At 43.0% G+C, this 21,368-nt stretch overlaps 1 protein-coding gene across 1 annotated transcript in view; it reads right to left on the bottom strand.

Moving 5' to 3' along the window:
- The window catches only part of ZRANB3 (zinc finger RANBP2-type containing 3), a 463,076-nt gene that overhangs the window by 77,727 nt on the left and 363,981 nt on the right, over positions 1–21,368 (bottom strand). Inside the window, exons 13-14 of the mRNA XM_082260204.1 lie at positions 7,423–7,632; positions 718–809 (exon numbers count right to left, since the gene is read on the bottom strand). Coding sequence (XP_082116330.1) covers positions 718–809; positions 7,423–7,632 — 302 coding nt within the window. The remainder of the gene's footprint in view (positions 1–717; positions 810–7,422; positions 7,633–21,368) is intronic.

Consider the following 21,368-nt stretch of genomic DNA (forward strand, 5'->3'; position numbering starts at 1 on the left):
ACTCCAGGGTTACCTTTAAAATCTATGAAGCAGTATAGACTGGAAGGAAGGTGTTATTTCACTAGAACCTCAATTTAAAGAAGTTCTCTTTTCATTTTTTTTTTTTTTAAATCCACGCCAGGATATGCAACAATCTCCTTGCCAGGTTCCTGATCATTGGTTAAGTGCAAGCTCCATGCAAAACAGAGAGTCAATTTATGTGGAGTGTAGCAACACAGACAAAAGCGATTTAGGCTGTGCTGCTCTTAAAGTTAGCCATTCTTGAGCAAGAAATCAAATTAAAGATATCATTTTTATATTCCAAATGGGATTGAAAGTAAGAGCCTGACCAGTAGCGATCAGCAATACAGACAAATGTATTTTCTCCACCCCGGTATGTAGAAGTATGAGTGAGCTTTATTTAGAAACATCACCCCCCTCATGAAACGCTGCCTGGGGTTGATATAAGGTTACAGAGAGTGAATGCAGAGCCCCAGATGTGTTCGGCGGGTCTGGGTAGAATTGAGAGCTCGCAATCAAAGTGTTGCGGACAGACCGCTGAGAGCTTGCCGTTAATCTCCTCTCTGGCAGAGAAGACAATATGGCTTTTTAATTCAATAAACTGCAATCCCAGCTGGCACCGGAGCTGCTCAAATATCAGTGAGACAATAAGCAGCTCTCCTCCGGACGTCTTATTTTATTTCCTTCTAATCTGTGAGCCTCTTCATGTGTACATACCTTGCTATATAAATAGATGCGGTCCGTGTGCCTACTGGCACAGAACATTAATCCATCATACGCTGGGAAGGCAGTGGAGCTGTGACAATGCTCTGCAATGAAGCACAATATGTAGGACAATGAGTATGGATTTGGGATGTTGTTTATAAGGCAGGTGGCCACAAGGGAAAATAAGAGTTTACTAGGAGATATATGAGTGAGGTGAGGAGAGTCGTTTGGGAAAGAGAAAGAAGAGGGGGAAAGGAGATGAAATGCTCAGGTGGATGAAAAGAGGAAAAAAAAGTAGGAAAGAATGAGATATGAGAGAGCAATAAAGAGAGTGAAACAAGTAGAACAGGAAAGATTATTGGGATCAGGAAGGAAAAAAAAGAAACATATAATAAATGCAAAAGTGGTTGGGGAATAGCAAGAGGGGGAAAAAAAAGGGCAAAGGAGATAAAATGCTCAGATGGATGTAAAGAGGAAAAAAGTAGGGGAGAATAAGGATACGAGATGGTAAGAGAGCCATAAAGAAAGTAAAATAGGTAGAACAAGGAAAGACTGCTGGGATCAAGAAGAAAAAGGAAGGAACAAACAGTGCATGCTAAGGTTTTGGGGGTAAAGTGAGAGATGTAAAGAAGAGAGAAAGAAGTAGGGGAGAATTAGATATGAGATGGCGAGAAAGCCACAAAGAGAGTAAAACAACTAGAACAGGAAAGATTATTGGGATCAAGAAGAAGTAAAAATAAACCTATAATAAATGCAAAAGTGCTTTGTGAAAAGCAAGAGGGAAAAAATAAATGGAAAAAGGAGATGAAATGCTCAGATGGATGAAAAAAAAAGTATAAAATAGGAGAGAATAATGATAGGAGGTGGTAAGAGAGCCATTAAGAAACTGAAATAGGTAGAACAAGGAAAGACTATTGGGATCAAGAAGAAAAAAGAAGGAACACAAAGTACATGCTAAAGGGTTGGTGGAAAGTGAGAGGGAAAAGGTGATAAAATGGTCAGATAGATAGAAAGAAGTAGGAGAGAATGAGATACAAGATGGTGAGAGAGCCATAAAGAGTGAAACAATTTGAACAAGGAAAGATTATTGGGATCAGGAAGAAAAAGGAAGAAACAAATCATAAACGCAACAGTGGTTGGGGAAAGCAAGAGAAAAAAAACAGAAAAAGGAGATGAAATGCTCACGTGGATAAAAAAAAGTAGAAAAGTAGTAGAGAATAAGGACATTAGATTGTAGGAGAGCCAAAAAAAATAGTAAGATCGGTAGAACAAGGAAAGACTACTGGGATCAAGAAGAAAAAAAGAAGGAACATACAGTAAATGCTAAAGGGTTGGAGAAAGTAAGAAGAAAAAGGAGATGAAATTGCCAGATAGATGTAAAAAAGGTAGAAAGTAGGAGAGAATTAAATATGAGATGGTGATAGAGCCATAAAGAAAGTGAAATAGGTAGAACAAAAAGATTACTGGGATCAGGAAGAGAAATAAAGAAAAGAATATAATAAAAAATAAAGAGTAAAAAACAAGACGTGCCACAAGAGTCGGAAAACGGGAGATACTGCAGTAAGGGAAATCCCTAGAGTACAAGGGTAAATGGAGAGTCATCAAAAACAGTGCTGTAATATATAAAGTTGAGTTTTGAAGTGGTTGTAAACCTCAGACATGAAATATGAACAAAGCATAACCCTCTATAGTGTAAAAAGGGGGGCGGGTTGTCCCGTCCCTCCAGTCATCTTACTGAGCTCTGCAGAGTGAAAATTTCTGCTCTCTGCCCCCTTTTTTCTGACTGATTAGCACACTTTATAAATACTAGACTTTTAATGGCTGTAGAGAAGAGAACACTACAGGTACAACTTATGTAGGATGATGCGTTTCATTTTTGTGCGTCATATGAGGCCAGTCACTTTACTGAGTATATGTAAGGGTTTACAACCACTTTAAGTGTGAACTTTTGTTTGCATTGTTAAATTGGTACAGCTTGGACTAAAGTGAGCATGCATTTTCATATTTGAGTGGTCCTTACGGAAGCTACAAATCACTGTAGTAGTCACCACTACTACAGCGACAGCAGCAGTTTTCAAGGTCCAGCGCATTCTCTGATTGGACAAGGTGGGGACATCATGGATATCCACCTCATCTAATCAGAGAAGGCCTTGTATGCATGTAAAAAAAATTATAAGACCATTTGTGAATGTTGGCAGTGCCGACCTACTGTGGGGGGGGGGTTCTATACAGGACAGAAGCTTGGTGTAGGACCCAGATGACTGCTGAAATCACCGTAATTAGTGGCTTCCACAGGGATCACTCAGATATGAGAAATGCAAACTAACAATGGTTTAAGCTGAACCAATGTTATAATTCTATAACATTCACAGGTAAGCTTTAAAGCCCAACTTAAACATGAAGTCTAAATTAGCTAAATACATTTCAGGTCCATTAACAAAAGATGTGTAAAGGTCAAACAGTTCATTTTCTTTATAAAGCAGCCACAGTAAGTAAAAAGGCTTATTCCAAGCCAGTATGCTGCAGATGGAAGCATCAGTCTCTCTGCTGAGGTCTAACACCTCCTGTCAAGTCACAGCTACTGTACTCCAATCAGGAAGGACAATGAGTTTTGCGGAGCTGTATGTCTGACTCAGCAAAGGGGTGTGTTGGACCTATGCAGGGAGACCACCAAAACTTTAGATCACACAAACATTATAAAGCCCTGACACTGAAAAAAAGAAACAACAAAAATCTTTACAGTAAAGTAGTAGTTGGTATTATGGCCTTTTCTACACTTGCTTCAAAATGTGGCATTTGAACCTTGTTTTTTTAGCACTTTGAATTAGGGATTGACCGATTATCGGCAAGGCTGATATATCGAGAGCCGATATTGATTTTTGCCGATATATCTGTATCGGCCCTGGAACTGGCCGATATTGCAAATATTGCTCATGTAAGGGTAAAATGATGTCACATAGCATAATTCCATTTACAAATGTTATTGAATATGCCACTCCCATATGTACAAATTAAAGATATAAGCAATTCCACATTAGCAGATCTGCCGGCAGATCGGTATCTCTCATCCACTTGCCTTAAGTGATACCCGGGTGATACCGCTCTATTCGGCATCCACTCAATACTGCTCTGTCTCTCACCCGCTCCATTTCCCACCCACCTGATACCGATCGGTCTCTCACCCACTTGCCGTAAGCGACACCCAGGTGATACCGCTCCGTCCGGCATACGATCTCTGAGGTCACGTGGTCACACCGGGCGTGACCACGCACTTTACCCCTGAGATCGTATGCCGGACGGAGCGGTATCATCCGGGTGTCGCTTACGGCAAGTGGGTGAGAGACCGATCGGTATCAGGTGGGTGGGAGATGGAGCGGATGAGAGACAGAGCAGTATTGAGTGGATGCCGAACAAAGCGGTATCACCCGGGTATCACTTACGGCAAGTGGGTGAGAGATACCGATCTGCCAGCAGATCTACTAATGTGGAATTGCTTATATCTTTAATTTGTACATATGTGAGTGGCATATTCAATAACATTTGTAAACGGAATTATGCTATGTGACATCATTTTACCCTTACATGAGCATCACCACCTAATGGTTGGAGGAGGAGAAGACTAGTCTCGGACTCTGACATAGGATGTACAAAATATCAGCCCATACCGATGGCCAAAATATCAGTATCGGTATCGGCAATGAAAAACCAATATCGGTCGATCCCTACTCTGAATGCCAACCAAAGCAGCTATCGCTAAATAAAATGGTTACCTTAAAGTCCTGTATACACTGTTGAGTTTGGGCGGCTTTGCTTCAGAAATGAGAACTTTTATTGGTGCTTCACTTCATCTCCAAAGCCTCCATAGATGAACAGTGCTCCCTAACCGCACCCTGCAGCGGCAGAGGGGCACTTCACAATTAGCTTCGCTTTGTAAAACTTCTTGGTTCGGAAAAAAATAAAACTCCATCACACACAGGCCTGTTTCACAAGGGCTTCAGCTTGTGATAAAGCAGTGTGAAAAGCAAGCTTTTATGAAACTTTTATTAAGCTTTTGCAAAGCTTTTAGCAGCTTTCTCTAAGTGTTAAAGCGCCATTCATCTTCTGTTTGCAAATCTTATACACAGATCTTAATGAGAGTGCTGATTGTCACTTTAAAAAATCTGCTAGCAGCTTGTTTCAAGTGGCAATCAGCACTTTCATTAGGACCTGTGTTTAACATTTACAAACTGGAACTGAATGGTACTTTAAAAGCTTCAACAAAGCTCACTGTAAGCGCTGCAAATGCTTTATAAAAGCTTGTGTTCATGCTGCTCTTATACAAGCTGAAGCCCGTGTAAAACAGAACACAGGTAAGCTTCATTAAGGGGAGACTTAGACTGGCATCTAAATCTTCCTTCCCTCTGAAGCCCAATCTGCTACTGGGTCGTGCTGCAGATGCTACTGACAGGTGGTGAGGAAGCAATGGAACGCCTCCTCACTGCCTGTTCTAACCCCATTTTTGAACTGCAATTGTGTGCATTACACACGTTGTAGGGCATTTGCCAATTGACTTGAATGCGTAGGATTCGGTAGGCTTGCCGCCAGCCAATTGCTACATGTTAGGTCAACTTAGCCGCATCTGCAAAGTGAAGCACAGTGGCTGCAGCATATAAACATCCCTCTCAGCTGCCTACTGCAGCTTTAAGTGGTTGTAAAATTCAGACATGAAATATGAACAAAGCATTTTCCTCTATAGTGTGTACTTGTCTCACTTAAAAACAGCCGAGCAAGAATCACTTCTGCCAATTTTACCTGAAACCAAGAGAAAAAAAGGTGACGGAGGGAGCTCCAGCACACAGCCTGTTACTGACAGCCTCAGCTCTTTCCTGTGTGAAGGGGGTGTGTTCCTTCCCTCCAATCAGCTCTCAGAACTCTCCTCACTTCAACTCCTCGCCCCCTTTTTTTTCTGAATGCTCAGAAAAGCTTTTTAGATTCAGCACTTTAAGTGGATGTAGAGAAAAGACTGCAGATAGACAGGTACAACTTATGCAGGAGGATTTGTTGTATTATCCGAGGATAGTCCCTTCACTGAGTGTATGTATAAGTTGACAGACATTTTAAGAGGGAGGCATTTGGCAGGCAGCAAAAACGCTGCTCAACTGCGCATTTTGCAACTCTCCAAACTGCAAGTCTAAACAAGGGCCTAAGCTTCAAAAAAGCATCAAATGCATGTTAAAGCAGTTTAATGCATAACATTAATCAACACAAGAGTAAAGAAGCCGTATAGGTTAGGTAAACAAAATCACTAAAATTGCAGATAACCTTTAACACAAGCCTTGTGATTTTGAACCTCTTCACGACCATGCTTTAGCTCAGGGATATGCAAACTGTGGCCCTCCAGCTGTTGCAAAACTAGTACCAACATTACTCTGCCTATGGGTGTCATGCTTGTAGCTGTCAGAGTCTTGCTTTGCCTCATGGGACTTCCAACATCTGGAGGGCCACAGTTTGCATATCCATGCTATAGCTGAATGACATCTACAGGGCAGGCACACATTGCCGGGAGGGCATCATTCTATGTCCTCCCGTGATTGCGCCTTTTGCACGCACCCTGCAGCGTGCTTCCACAGGCATTTGTGATTGCTGTGTCCTTGGGACACAGCTAATCATAGATTGTGGTAAACAGCCAATCACAGTGGCTCTTTACCACGTAATCAGCTGTGTTCAATCACAGCTGATCACAGTATAAACAGAATTTTCCAGTTATCGGCTTTCCTCTCCTCACACTGACAGCGCGTGAAGAGAGGAGAACCGATAAGCAGCAATCCACACAAGGGATATCTACACTGACAATCATGGGTGCCTTGTCAGTGCAGCCACAACAGTGCCCACCACTGCTGCCAGTCAGTGCCCATCAGTGATGCCTATCATTACCAACTATAAATGCCCATCAGTGCCACCCATCAGTGCCCGTCAGTTCTGCCCATCAGTGTCCATCAGTTCCGCCCATCAGTGCCGCCTCGTCAGTACTGCCTTGCCAGTGCCCATGAGTACAACCTCATCAGTGCAGGAAAAAAATTATCTATTTACAAAATTTTATAACAGAAACTAAGAAAAACTTTTTTTTTTTTTTCTTTTTTCAACATTTTGTTTGGAAAGAGAGCCTCCTAAGACCACACCGTGAACAATATGGTCACACACTGGAAAGGCAGTAACATTGAAACACAGTAGGAACTCCACAAAATGATTGGAGACATGAAGACCACAGCGGGCAACAGAATAGAGCTTATAGAGAAAGTGATGAGACCGCAGAGAGAAGACTGAGGCAATACTGTCAGAATAAAGATAGACAAAGCCACAGGGAAGAAGAAGCAGGAGGAGCGCCAAGACTAACAAGAGTTAAGAAATAAATCCACCGCTATAAAGAGTAGGCCCATAAACAGCCGCAATACTCCCACTTAGTCCGAGAGCTGGATTAGCTGAACCTCTCCTGGCACATTATTAAAGTCTAGAGTCGTCCTGGAATGGCTTACCTGATGGGATAAAAAAAAAAAAAAAAACCCCAGCGCCAAGTGGTGATAAAAAGACATTATAAAAAGGTTAATTAAACAAACAGAAGAACATTGAAAACTAACTCCCCAGACTGAGCCAACTCCCTCTTCCTCCAATAGCAAGTCTCTGTGTCGATTAAACAGTCAGCGGCGCTGGTCATGGAGGGGAGCGTTCGATGAACATTACCTGGTTCAGTGGCTGTTGAGTTCTCCCCGGGGTGGCCTTCCAAGTTCTTGTTTTGGATGTTTGGTAAATGATCCCCCTGTAAGTCGCTCGGCGGAGCAGGGGGCGACTCCCGCTGAGCACAGTCGACAGGCTCATTATCCCCATCACTCTGGCTTTGATTTTCCTTCTCCTCTTGAATGCCGGGTACATCGGCCGCCTCATTTTTGGAGCCTGTCGTTGTTAAAAAGGAAACAATAAGCTGTCGGTCTTCTGCAAGAAAGTATTAAGGTCATGCTGAAAACCGCATTAAGGGATGTGATAGCTGCAGCGTGGCTCCTGAACACCTGAGTGGCCCTCCGTGACCGGGCCGCTACCTATGTACACAACACACATTACTTACACGGCAGGACAGCTCTTCTGGTTTTAGCAATATACGGACCTAGGATTTCTTTCTTTATGTCTCAAATGTGCGGTGCTTTCGTTTTGCTTTTATGTTACAATAAATTGACAAGGATTTTCATTGTCAAAAACAGACAAGGAAAAAAAAAAAAAAAGTTGATTGAGATTTTTAACTCTTTTGCTGCTTTTGCAAACATGCTTAAAAAATTATTTTAGCCCTGAAGATTACATAAAATACTCCAAACATTATAGATTTTCTGAAAGCAGACACCCTAGAGAATAAAACAGCGGTAGTTCAGATTTTATTTATCTACGTCTACAGGGCAGTAGACATAATGCATGTAATGCTCCTGATGATGACGCGAAACGGCCGTAGAGCTACTGAGACATGCCTGAGGTCCAGCCGCCATTCTACTATCTGGTGTGGTGGCTTCTGATATATTGAGCTACTGAGACATGCCTGAGGTCCAGCCGCCATTCTACTATCTGGTGTGGTGGCTTCTGATATATTGAGCTACTGAGACATGCCTGAGGTCCAGCCGCCATTCTAATATCTGGTGTGGTGGCTTCTGATATATTGAGCTACAGAGACATGCCTGAGGTACAGCCTTTATTCTACTATCTGGTGAGGTGGCTTCTGATATATTGAGCTACAGAGACATGCCTGAGGTCCAGCCGCCATTCTACTATCTGGTGTGGTGGCTTCTGATATATTGAGGTACAGAGACATGCCTGAGGTTCAGCAGCCAATCTAATATCTCGTGTGGTGGCTTCTGATATATTGAGCTACTGAGACATGCCTGAGGTTCAGCCGCCAATCTAATATCTGGTGTGGTGGCTTCTGATATATTGAACTACTGAGACATGCCTGAGGTCCAGCCGCCAATCTAATATCTGGTGTGGTGGCTTCTGATATATTGATGTACAGAGACATGTCTGAGGTCCAACCGCCACTCTAATATCTGGTGTGGTGGCTTCTGATATATTGAGCTACAGACATGTCTGAGCTCCAGCCGCCACTCTAATATCTGGTGTGGTGGCTTCTGATGTATTGAGGTACAGAGACATGCCTGAGGTCCACCCGCCACTCTAATATCTGGTGTGGTGGCTTCTGATATATTGAGCTACAGAGACATGCCTGAGGTCGAGCCGCCACACTAATATCTGTTGTGGTGGCTTCTGATATATTGAGGTACAGAGATATGCCTGAGGTCCCGCCGCCATTCTATCTGGTGTGGTGGCTTCTAATATATTGAGCTACAGAGACATGCCTGAGGTCCAGCCACCACTCTAATATCTGGTGTGGTGGCTTCTGATATATTGAGGTACAGAGACATGCCTGAGGTCCAGCCGCCACTCTAATATCTGGTGTGGTGGCTTCTGATATATTGAGGTACAGAGACATGCCTGAGGTCCAGCCGCCACTCTAATATCTGGTGTGGTGGCTTCTGATATATTGAGGTACAGAGACATGCCTGAGGTCCAGCCGCCATTCTACTATCTGGTGTGGTGGCTTCTGATATATTGAGGTACAGAGACATGCCTGAGGTCCAGTCGCCACTCGAATATCTGGTGTGGTGGCTTCTGATGTAAGTTGACAGATACATCTCTGCTTCTTTTGTCTTATTTGGATATCGTTATATTTTTATCACACTGGTTTTGGTGTCATTTTTGTCATTTCTGTAATTTAGCATTTTTATTAAAGATATTTTTATACTAATTACTACACTACGAGTATCTCCCTTTTTATTTTGATTTTTATATAAATTTGATCGATGCTACAACTCTTTATGAGGAGATCCTTGCAGTGGTTGGTTCGTTCTTCTGGACTATAAGAGATCAAGACACCAGCAGCTATATACGCTATCGCTGTCTTATAATTTAGACAGCAATTAGCTCTGGTGAGTGTGCACTTTATCTATGTGGTGGAGGACAACATTCACGAGTGATTGAATTTTATCACATTTGCACTGGAACAATTTACCTGTTTTTGCTATTTATTTTAAATTTTTGGACTTTTATTGGACTTTTCATCATGTTACCAATAATTGATCACTGAGCGCTGCAATTGTTTTTTATTTAAATGTATGTAAAGCCCCGTACACACGTACCGATGGTCGGCATACAAATGTTCCTCTTTTCTCCCCGGGATGTCGGTGTCTGCTGAAAAGTGCAAAGACAGCACAAGGACAGCACAAGAATTTTGTCCGCCGACTGCAGAAGTGATGTCATGTAATGGTTAACTTTCCCTGTGTTTTCTATTTTCTGAGCATGCCCAGTCTTGCAAATCTGCGGTCTGTCGGCCGAATTGTGTACTGACAGGCGAACAATCGTCCGTTCTGGTGTCGGCATACAAAAATTTTCATGTTTGCAAGAAAGACTTTTGTCCGCGGATTGTGCGCAGACATCTGTCGGAGGCACCATACTAACACGCGTACAATCGGCAGATCCTTCGTCCACCGACGTTTGTATGCCGACGATCGGTACGTGTGTACGGGCCTTAAGTATGTATGTGTGTATGTAAATTTTGCACTATTTTTGCAAGCAGCTTTTCATTCATCATCACTTTTATTTATACCTTATTTTTTACCTTGAGAGCATTGACATGTTATTTTACACATATATTTTATGTCACACGATATTACCGCAAAGGTCTAGGAAACGCAAAATTTCTGTAAAAAAATACACTAAACATAAAGTGATTGTAAAGGCAGGTTTTCTATCCCAATACATTCTATGCATTAAGTTAAAAAACCTTCTGTGTGCAGCAGCCCCCCCCCCCCCAATACTTACCGGAGCCACATCTAGATCAAACAATGTTACAGGAGAGAGTCGGCTGCCCTGGACTCTCCTCATTGGCTGAAACAGCAGTGGGGCGCCATTGGCTTCCGCTGAGGTCCGCTGTCAATCAAAGTCAGTGAGCCAATAAAGAGAGAGGGGGCGGGGCCCAGCCAGGGCTCAGTGTCTGAATGTACACATATGGCGCTTTTCCACTGCATGGAACCGAACGGTTTGGCTCGCTTTTGTGCTTTTCCACTGCTGGTACCGCATGGTACGGTGTAGGAACGGTTCGGTACGGTATGGTGGCGCTTTTCCACTGCATGGAACCGAACGGTACGGCTCACAAAAACAGTACCACCTCGATTGTGGTTCCAAGAGGTACCATACCCGGTACCATATCCCACAATCCTTTGCATGCAGTCACTACTAGCCACTAATCCCACCCACCCCGTTGTTATCCCACCCACTTAACTTTAGTACTACTTTAGTGGAAAAGCAAACCATACCATAATATACCGAACCGTTCCAACACCATACAATGCATTACCAGCAGTGGAAAAGCAAACCGGGCGAAGCAGGGCCGAGTAGAGCCAAGCCGGTACTTGCAGTGGAAAAGTGCCATTAGAGCTGTGGCTTGGCTCGGGCATCCCAAAGCAAGCTGCTTGCTGTGGGGGCACTCTTCAGGAGGGAGGGGCCAGGAGCAGCGAAGAGGGACTGGAGAAGAGGAGGATCAGGGCTTCTCTGTGCCAAACCACTACACAGAGCAGGTAGGTATAATATGTTTATTAATTTTAGGCGAAAAAAAAAAAGACTTTGTATCTCTTTAATTTTAGGGCACATGAATAAATTACCCATTTTTTTCTGTAAAATATAAAAGACGAGGGTGCAGAAACTAAATAGATACCCAACATGTCAAATCTTAAATTTGCGTGCGCCTGTGAAATAGCGAAAAACCTCAGTACCCTATATTTTCCATTATGCAACACTTTAGAAACCCCCAATAGGTCATCAGTTTAGTTTTATGGAGAAAGTCTGGTGCTAGAAATATTTCTCTCACTCACGTGTGCAGCAATTTCTAACACCTATTCAAATAATAACCCGCTCTAAGCATATATAATACAAAAAATTAAATTAAAATAAATGTGCAGCTGCTGTTTAGCAAGTAAAAAACATAGAAAAAGATAATAACAGCGCTTGCCCTCACAATCTAATATAAAATACAACAATAACAATCATATAAAGATTATTCAATAAAGTGTTCATGTGCAAAAAATTCATAACATCAATAAAGAACTTATGTGTTCCAAAAAAAAGTCTCATAAAACTGCTGATCAAAGTGCTGAAAGTACTCCAAAGTATCCACAAAATGTGCTAAAGTGCTTTAAAGTAAATAAAAGATGCTGGGGTGCTTCAAGACCGAACATGAGGTGCGGGGTACTACACTCCCCTCCTGTATCCCCACTCACCAGAAATAATGGACCTCAGCTATTTCAGTCTGGGGGGTCAGTATAACTTTAAGCTGGTGAGGTGGAAGTCAGTTCAATAGCTGGATATTGTCACTCCACCGCTGTACACCGGCTTGTTAAGGATCTTTGGGACTCCGATAAAATTGACAAGTACCATAGTGAAGCCTGTTTGATAAAAGTTTAATGCGCAATATAAAAAATGACTTACAAAAAGTACATGCAATTACAGCTTGTAGGACATAGAGGCTCTTCCAGGAACGCAGTCCAGCGTGCGCTCCACGGAGGACAGAAAGTGACGTCAATGGTTCAGTGTAACCGGAAGTCGACGCGTTTCGCACCACCTTCCAGCTGGGAGCAAAGCTGCAGGAGAGATGCGAGGGGCCACAAGAAATGGCCTGGAGGGCCTTGTGTTTGACACATGTGACATAGGGGATGAAAAGTCACCTATGTGATGGTTTTTTGGTGACCGGTTCTCTTTATCTGCTTGCCGACCTGCCGCCATAGTTTTACAGCGGCATGAAATTACGATTCGCAGGACCGCTAGCGGGGGCGTGGGTTCCCATTGGCCGGGGGGGGAGCTAATCAGCGGCCTGGCACCCGCAATTGCTCCCTGTGGAGACAGATTGGCAGTTTGCCGTTGTAAACACAGCAGACCACTGTTCTGACAGTTATAAACATTAGGGATCCTGTGTTCCTCTTATTTAGGAGCACAGGTCTCTATGTTCATGCAGCAAGCCCATGCCCCCGGTTAGAAAGCACCCCCCAGGAACAAATTTAACTCTTTGATCGCCCTTGGCGTTAACCCCTTCCCTGCCAGTGTCATTATTACAGTAACAATACATATTTTTAACACTGATTACTGTAGTAATGTCACTGGTCCCCCCAGTGACACAAAAAGTGTCAAAAATGTCAGTTAGGTGTCCGATCTGTCCACCGCAATGTCACAGTCCCGCTAAAAATCTCTGATCGCCACCATTACTAGTTTATAGGCATGATAACTTTTGAGAAAGCCAATCAATATACACTTATTGGGATTTTTATCAAAAATATGTAGCAGAATATATATTGGCCTAAAATGATGAAAAATTTTGATTCAAAATTTTTTTTATTGGGCATGTTATATAGCACAAAGAAAAAAAATATATATTTTTTTCAGAATTGTCGCTCTTTTTTTGTTTATAGCACCAAAAAAAAAAAAAAAAAAAATAGGTACAGCGTTGCATGACCGCGCAATTGTCAGTTAAATTAACGCAGTGCAGAATGGCGAAAAATGGCCTGGTCATTAAGGGGGAAATCCTTTTGGTCCAGGAGTGGTTAAGGAGACATCCAGGGTCTAAAAGATCCTGAATGTCTCCCCTTGGCTCCACTGAATGTAATGCAATGCAGATCGCATTGCAACACAATCTTTTCCATCCAAGCTGGCCGGGGACACCGAGAGGCTGACCTGGAAATTACATTAAACCCATTGCTTTTGGGTTCAGCAACAAAGAGGAGAGGAGAGCGGACACGTGTCTGCTCCCTACCCTTTACCCTGGCAGCACCTGCTATGCCAGTCCAGGGCCCACAGATGGGCAAGAGAAGCACTGTTACCAGGGGCATGAGAAAACAAAATGGCGGGGGGGTGCCATTACCAGGAGTGTGTGGAAGCATTCGGGGTGGCAGCGCAGCCACCGAATGCTACCTTCTGACAGGCAGGAGTCTGCTTTGTCAGATTTACATACAAACCCGGTGGCGGTAGCCAAACCCCTCACTGTCAGGTGATTGTGAAGCAAAGGGATTGTGAAGCAGCAACAGGCTTTAAAAAAATGAAAGCGTGCAATTTTCATCTTTTTACATGTATTTTTACAGCACAGACAATTTGCATAGCACTTTACATATTGTATTACATTCACATCAGTTCCTGGCCTCTAATCTAATGTCCTATCTCACATTCATACACAAACAAAGGAGCCATTTCCCCTACCAGCATGTTTTTGGAGTGTGGGAGGAAAACGAAGTACCCGGAGGAAACCTACGCAGGCACATGCAAACTCCATGCAGATGCTCTCTCGGCCAGGATTCCAAATGAGGACCCCAGTGCTGCAAGGCAGAAGTGCTAACCACTAGGCCACTCTGCTTCATTTTTTAAATTTTAATTTCCTCATATGAAACTGCCCACATTAAAGCGATATTTCAATCAATCAAACACCTAAAGGCACCAATGAGTTATTCTACCTACTAAAGGATTTGTAATTCAGTCCACCAACTCCTGGGGTTTACACAGCTCTGACACACAGCACAGTGTAGGGCAGGAGATCTGTTTTTTCTTTGCTGCAGATCAGTAACCCTTAGCCAATTGTATAGCAGTAATACCCCTTTAATACCAGGCCACTTTTCAGTGCTGTGATACTTTGACTGACAATTACTCCTTAATGCAACACTATACCCACATGCATCTTAATCAATTTTTCATGAAACCGGAAGTGATGTCATCAGACTTCCGGAACGGCGCAGCTGGACCAGATTTGCACATTACATGCGGCTATTTAAACATGGAGGTTGACAGCGCGCCTTTATGCTCCAGTCCCAGTAGACGACCCCTTGTGTGGAAACGCGTCGGAAGGAGCTGGTCGTGCTGTCATTTTGTCACGATACCGTTATGCAGACGGCCGTGATGTTCTTCAGCTTGTTGCATCTTTTTAACTTGGATTGCTGTAAGTGTATTTGCCTTTATTGAATTTGGTTTTAAAGGATAATGCACTATTAGTCCCTTTCTTTCTTTTGGGAATGCATCTTTGGGCCATTTCATCTTGAGCCGCACCAAGTTTTTTTCAGGATGCTGTGGGTGGATGTGATCTGGAGGATCCTCAATGAGAGTGCTCCCCCTTCTTTAGTCCTGCTAACACGGGATCATCTACCTACTTTGCTTGAAGTTTTTACCTCCATAATATCTGGTAAGAGTCCATCTTTATCACTGGGCGATATTTTATTATCACATTGCAAAGTTTATTTGGAGGCTCTGTTTTGCCTAACACATGGTAAGAGGCCATTCGCTATGTTGGAATTTGAACACAGTCACCATTGAAATGTGGACTCACCACTGAACATATTATTTGCACATGTTTGATTATGGACTTTAATTGATGAACTGTATTTTGTTTACACGTGATTCTGAAGTCTTCCAATTTTGTGCACTATTTTTGCACCTACAAGATTTGATTGTTTTACACATTAATATTGTTGGTTTACTATTGAAGCGCATTACTATCCACTTTCACTTCATTTACATATTCCTCTAGTGCTGCTTCTACTTATTGATTTGCGCACCTTTTTTTGACTTTTCATCTATACTGATATGGACTGGGTAATGTGTTAGGAATGAAAGGATGCCACATCGTTTGATAGAAATGAAAATGATCAACCTACAGAGGGCAGAATTCAAAGACACCCCGAAAAACAAAGTAAAAAAATGATGCAGCAGGCTAGTCCATTTTGCTGATATTTCTAAATGGTCCTCAGTAGTTTGTATGGCCCCCCCACGTGCTTGCATGCATGCCTGAAAATGTTGGGGCATGCCTCTAATGAGACGACGGGTGGTGTCCTGGGGTATTTCCTCCCAGATCTGGACCAGGGCATCACTGAGCTCCTGAACAGACTGAGGTGCAACCTGGTGGTGTCGGGTGGACCAAAACATAATGTCCCAGAGGTATTCTATTGGATTTAGATCAGGCGATTTAGTGGTATTAATTCCTTCATCCTCCAGGAACTGGCTGCTTACTCTCGTCACATGAGGCCGGGCATTGTCGTGCACCAGGAGGAACCCAGGATCAACTGCACCAGTGTAAGATCTAACAATGGGTCCAAGGATTTCATCCCGATACCCAATAGCATTCAGGGTGCCATTGTCTAGCCTGTAGAGGTCTGTGTCTCTCTCCATGGATATGCCTCTCCAGACCATCACTGTCCCACCACCAAACCAGTCATACTGAATGATGTTACAGGCAGCATAACGTTCTCCCCGACCACGTCTATCACATGCGTTCAGAGTGAACCTGCTCTTATCTGTGAAAATCACAAGTGGCGGACCTGCCAATTCTGATGTTCAATGACAAATGTCAATCAAGCTCCATGGTGACAGGCAGTGAGCACAGGGCCCACTAGATGACGTCGGGACCTCAGGCCACCCTCATGAAGTCTGTTTACAATTGTTTGGTCAGAGGCATTCACACCTGTGGCCTGCTGGAGGTCATTTTGTAGGGCGCTGGCAGCGCTCATCCTGTGCCTCCTTGCACAAAGGAGTAGACACCGGTCCTGCTGGTGGGTTAAGGACCTTCTACGGCCCTGTCCAGCTCTCCTAGAGTACCTGCCTGTTTCCTGGAATCTCCTCCATGTCCTTGAGACTGTGCTGGGAGACACAGCAAACCTTTCTGGCATATCAATGTGCCATCCGGGAGGAATTGGAAGCCTATACAACCTCTATAGGGTCCAGGTATCACCTCATGCTGCCAGTAGTGACACTGACCCTAGCCAAATGCAAAACTAGTGAAAAACCGTCAAGACGAAAAGATGAGTAGAGAAAAAAAATGTCCTTGGCCTCTACCTGTAAAACTATTCCTGTTTTGGAGGTCGTCTCATTGTGACCCATCTAGTGCACCTGTTAATTTAACACTAAAGCAGATGAAACTGATTAACAACCCCCTCTGCTACTTAACTGACCAGGAGTTTAATTGACTTGATGGTATACGCCAGGCTAGCGGTGGAACGCACGCGGAGGTTTGCGTTCCATGTCAACCTTGCTGCACAGACTTGGACTGATGGAATGACTGCCCTGTATTGTTGCTTTGCCCAATGTAATGTTTACTTTGGAACACTAATGCTGGCCATACACTAGCCAAAAAATTGTTCGAAAATCTCTCATTTGGTCCGATCGTTCGTTTTTTCGTCCAGTTAATGGGCACAAATAGAAAATCTTTTTAACTTTTCAGAGCCGAAAAATCAAAGGAACAGTTTGGAAAATTCTGCCAAACCCACAATAAATTGAAAGGTTAATGTGTTTCTCGGCCAAACTGTTTGCACTAGGCATATGTGACAAACTGAACAAAAAACGTCCATTGAACGATTTATAGTTAGAAATTTGGTCATTACATGATGGTACGATCGTCTGCTTTCACGGCTGATTTTTTTTTGTTTTTTGAAAATGAGTTTGAACGATTTTTCGGCTAGTGTATGGCCAGCTTAAGTGTGATTTTAATACATTTTAAGAATAAATAAGAACATATTACACTATTGGGATTCTCTCTTCTCCATTCATGGGTTCCAAACCACCACAGGACACGGGATGTGACATGTTCCCACTTACCATATACAGCCTGATAGACACACATGCAGTACTGCTAAGGGGTCCACATCATCTGGTAAGTGTAAGCACAGAGGGTGAAGAGCACAGTTCACTGCATGAGTTCGAAGTTGTGAGGCACCTCAGCACTTTCTCTGACCAATATTGGAACTTTTATGGACATTCACTTGGCACTTGCTTTCAATAGCAATTTGTATCAAGTTTCACTTTTCACATATTTTTACATACTTATTATTGTAGTCTATTTGTACTGTTTTGCGCAGTGGTTTATGATGTACCAGTGCACAAAGCAAGGTCCATAAAGACACGGATGAGCGAGTTTGGGGTGGAGGAGCTTGACTGGCCAGCACAGAGTCCTGACTTCAACCCAATAGAACACCTTTGAGATGACTAGAGCAGAGACTGCAGTGCCTGACCTCACAAATGTGCTTCTGGAAGAATAGTCAAACATTCCCATAGACACACTCCTAAACCTTGTGGACAACCTTCCCAGAAGAGTTGAAGCTGTTATAGCTGCAAAGGGAGGGCCAACTCAATATTGAACCCTACGGGCTAAGACTGGAATGCCATTAAAGTTCATGTGCGTGTAAAGGCAGGTGTCCCAATACTTTTGACAATATAGTATAGATTTGAGACTATGTCCATGCATGCTGAGCAATGTGTCAGTGTAACACTCCCAGGTATGAATTACTTCCCATAATGCCTCTCTCTGCTTTTCTCTCAATAGGGTTAGGACCATCTTTGTTCAGGCATCATTCAGGGTCATAACTTCCTCATCCTTAATCAACTACTTGGACTGAGATGACAAAATCCCGCAAATCCTGGTGCTTGTGCAGTTCTTGCCTGTGCTCACAAATTGACTGACACAGATTAGGCCCTGCTGCAATGGAATGTTGCATATATATTACTGAGGGAGAGAAGACTGAGGAAATGCTTCCTCCTGCTTGCAGCAGACTGACATCAGCCCAAGTGGAGCTTAAAATACTTTTTTTTCAAAGTTAAAACGAGGAATGTTTTTATTTAAAAACAAAAAAACAAAAACACAATAATACTGTTAGTCTCCATTCACACTAATACGACTTGTCAGCCTGACAAGTCACGGTCGATTGTGTGGTACAGGAAGTCGCTCCGACTTAGAAAAAGGTTCCTGTACTACTTCGGGGGCGACCTGGAGCGACTTGCATAGACATTCATTCTGTGAAGTCCGTGCAAGTCACGCCGAAGTTGCGCTGCACGCGACTTCACAGGTCGCCCCCGAAGTCGTGCCGCTTCAGTGTGAATGCGGTCTTACTGTATATTGTGACATTAGGAATGTGTCTTAGTTAGATCTACCTAAACACTTCTCCCTTTAGTACCTAAAACATGTTAGAACCATACAGTGCTTGATTTGAGCTATAGTACTGGCATTCGTGTGAAGTCTCTGACCTGTGCAGCAAAATATTTTATCCTAATGCTCACACCTATGCAGGTTGCAGTTGATGTGTTTTCCCGTTGCGTTTTTTCATCTGCATATTTTAGGATGGGTCTGTTATCATGTAGGAGAAACCAGCAAAAACCTAGAAATTCATCTTAAACGCAAACAGTTTTTGATGTATTTCCGTGGCGTTCCATTGAATGGAACCAAAAACGCAACCTGCTGCAGAGAAAAAAGTCCCTGACCCTTTCCAAAAAACAGACCAGTTGAAAATGCACAGATATCAACACGACCTATAGAAAATTATGTTAAATTGACTGTAGTAAAACAAACAGTGCAGCACTCAAAAAAATATTAAATAAAAAGCCCCAATGTGAAGAAAAAGTGATCATGCACACAAATGTAAATGTGCTCCGCGTAGTGAATCCGACACCCGGTATTGTAGTCTCCTCACCTTATACGTAGCCCCTGTGTTAACAGACGGCTAATATGGCATAAGACTTTCCCTGATGTCAGATTAATCCGGATGACACGATTCGTGCAATCAATATTCCACAACCAGGCAAACTTCATATATATCAGACCTCTTCCTCATAGAATCCAAGGGCATGGTGGAAAAACCTCCAATCTCCACAAACAATCCACTCAGTCATGAAAGAAAAGGTCCTGACATAGTGCTTAATCCTTAGAACACATTTTATTGCTAAAAGCACATTAAAATTACCAGGAAAGGCACTAAGCACAGTGCACTAAGATCACCTGTTACAAGTAAAAAATCTCGATGGATGGCGGGTGACGTCACTGGCCCCTCCCCCTCCGTACGCGTTACGTCCCTGGGCGGGACTTTTTCAGCGAATGAGAGGGAGAGGGACACTGCCACTCATATAGAGCGAGAGGCTAACAAAGAACTGCGCACCATGCTATCCCCGGGACACCAAATCTATTGTCATAGAAACCACAGGTATAACAGCCGGATACAAAACAAAGAATGCACGCAACCCGGAAGTGAAGCCTTATCACCTAAGTGACGATACTTCAAGCATCCAGGATACAAATACAAGGGAATACTAAAATTGAAAATGATGTTCAAAACATTATTAAAATACATGAATAGAACTCAGTGCAACTCAGACCAGCTGAAATATTAGCAACAGTATCAGAAATTAACAATAAAGGTTTTTTTTATTAAAGTAAATACTATCAATTACTGACAGAATACCTACCTAAAAACCACAGAGGGAAATTGACTGGAGTGCATTTCTGCAAAACTGAAAACGCACTAAACAAAGCAAAGGTGTGAACCAGGCCTAGAGTGGAACTAAACTCTATCAACATGAACTATGTTTAATCATTACACTGCTAGCTTTAGCAAATAGATACAACATAGGACGGTATATCAAATTTACTTGTTAACTTTTTTTTTTTTTTTTTTTACACACATTTTCTGGTTTCTGGCCTAGGAAAAAAGGATGCCAGGAGGGGTTTTCCAGCTAAATACACCCTCCTGCCTGCATGCCTGAGCTAAGAGCAGATGGATTCCAGGAAATAAACGCAACACGAATCATCCGCCCTTACTCAAGATGGCCAAAGCTTGAAAAGCTAAGCGGGTGTTTTTCAAGGGGATTTCTCAACAAAATAAAGCATGAAGACCTGGATGGATGGGGGAGTTTGCTTTGAGTCTTAAAAATGAATCAAATAGCATTTTTCCCTTTGTGGTGCTCAGATGCAGCTGAGTTCCGCTTTAAAGGCTCACTCAGCCCAAACATGATCCTCCATTACAGTTGAAGGAAGGCAAAGTTTCAACTGCTGCCCTTCTGGGACGCCTCCCAAAAAAGGAAACCGGGATAAAGTTGTGGAGAAGTTTAAAGCAGTATAAAAAAAATATCCCAAGCTTTGAACATCTCACAGAGCATTGTTCAATCCATCATCGGAAAATGGAAAGAGTTATGGCACAACTGCAAACCTACCAGGATATGGCCGTCCACCTAAATTGACAGGCCGGGCAAGGAGAGCATTCATCAGAGAAGCAGCCAAGAGGCCGATAGTAACTCTGGAGGAGCTTCAAAGATCCACAGCTCAGGTGGGAGAATCTGTCAACAGAACAACTATTAGTCGGCACTCCACAAATCAGGCCTTTATGGAAGAGTGGCAAGAAGAAAGCCATTGTTGAAAGAAAGCCATAGGAAGTCCTGTTTTAAGTTTGCGAGAAGCCATGTGGGGGGGACACAGCAAACATGTGGAAGAAGGTGCTCTGGTCAGACGAGACCAAAATTGAACTTTTTGGCCTAAAAGCAAAATAATATGTGTGGTGGAAAACTAACACTGCACATCACCCTGAGCACACCATCCCCACTGTGAAACATGGTGGTGGCAGCATCATGTTGTGGAGATGCTTTACTTCAGCAGGGACAGGGAAGGTGATCAGAGTTGATGGAAAGATGGATGAAGTTAAATAAAGGGCATTAGAAGAAAACATGTTAGAGTCTGCAAAAGACTTGAGATGGTGGTGGAGGTTCACCTTCCAGCAGGACAACGACCCGAAACATACAGCCAGAGCTACAATGGAATGGTT

Source organism: Pelophylax lessonae (assembly GCF_965119305.1).
Source record: "Pelophylax lessonae genome assembly, chromosome: 6".
Taxonomy (NCBI): Eukaryota; Metazoa; Chordata; class Amphibia; order Anura; family Ranidae; genus Pelophylax; species Pelophylax lessonae.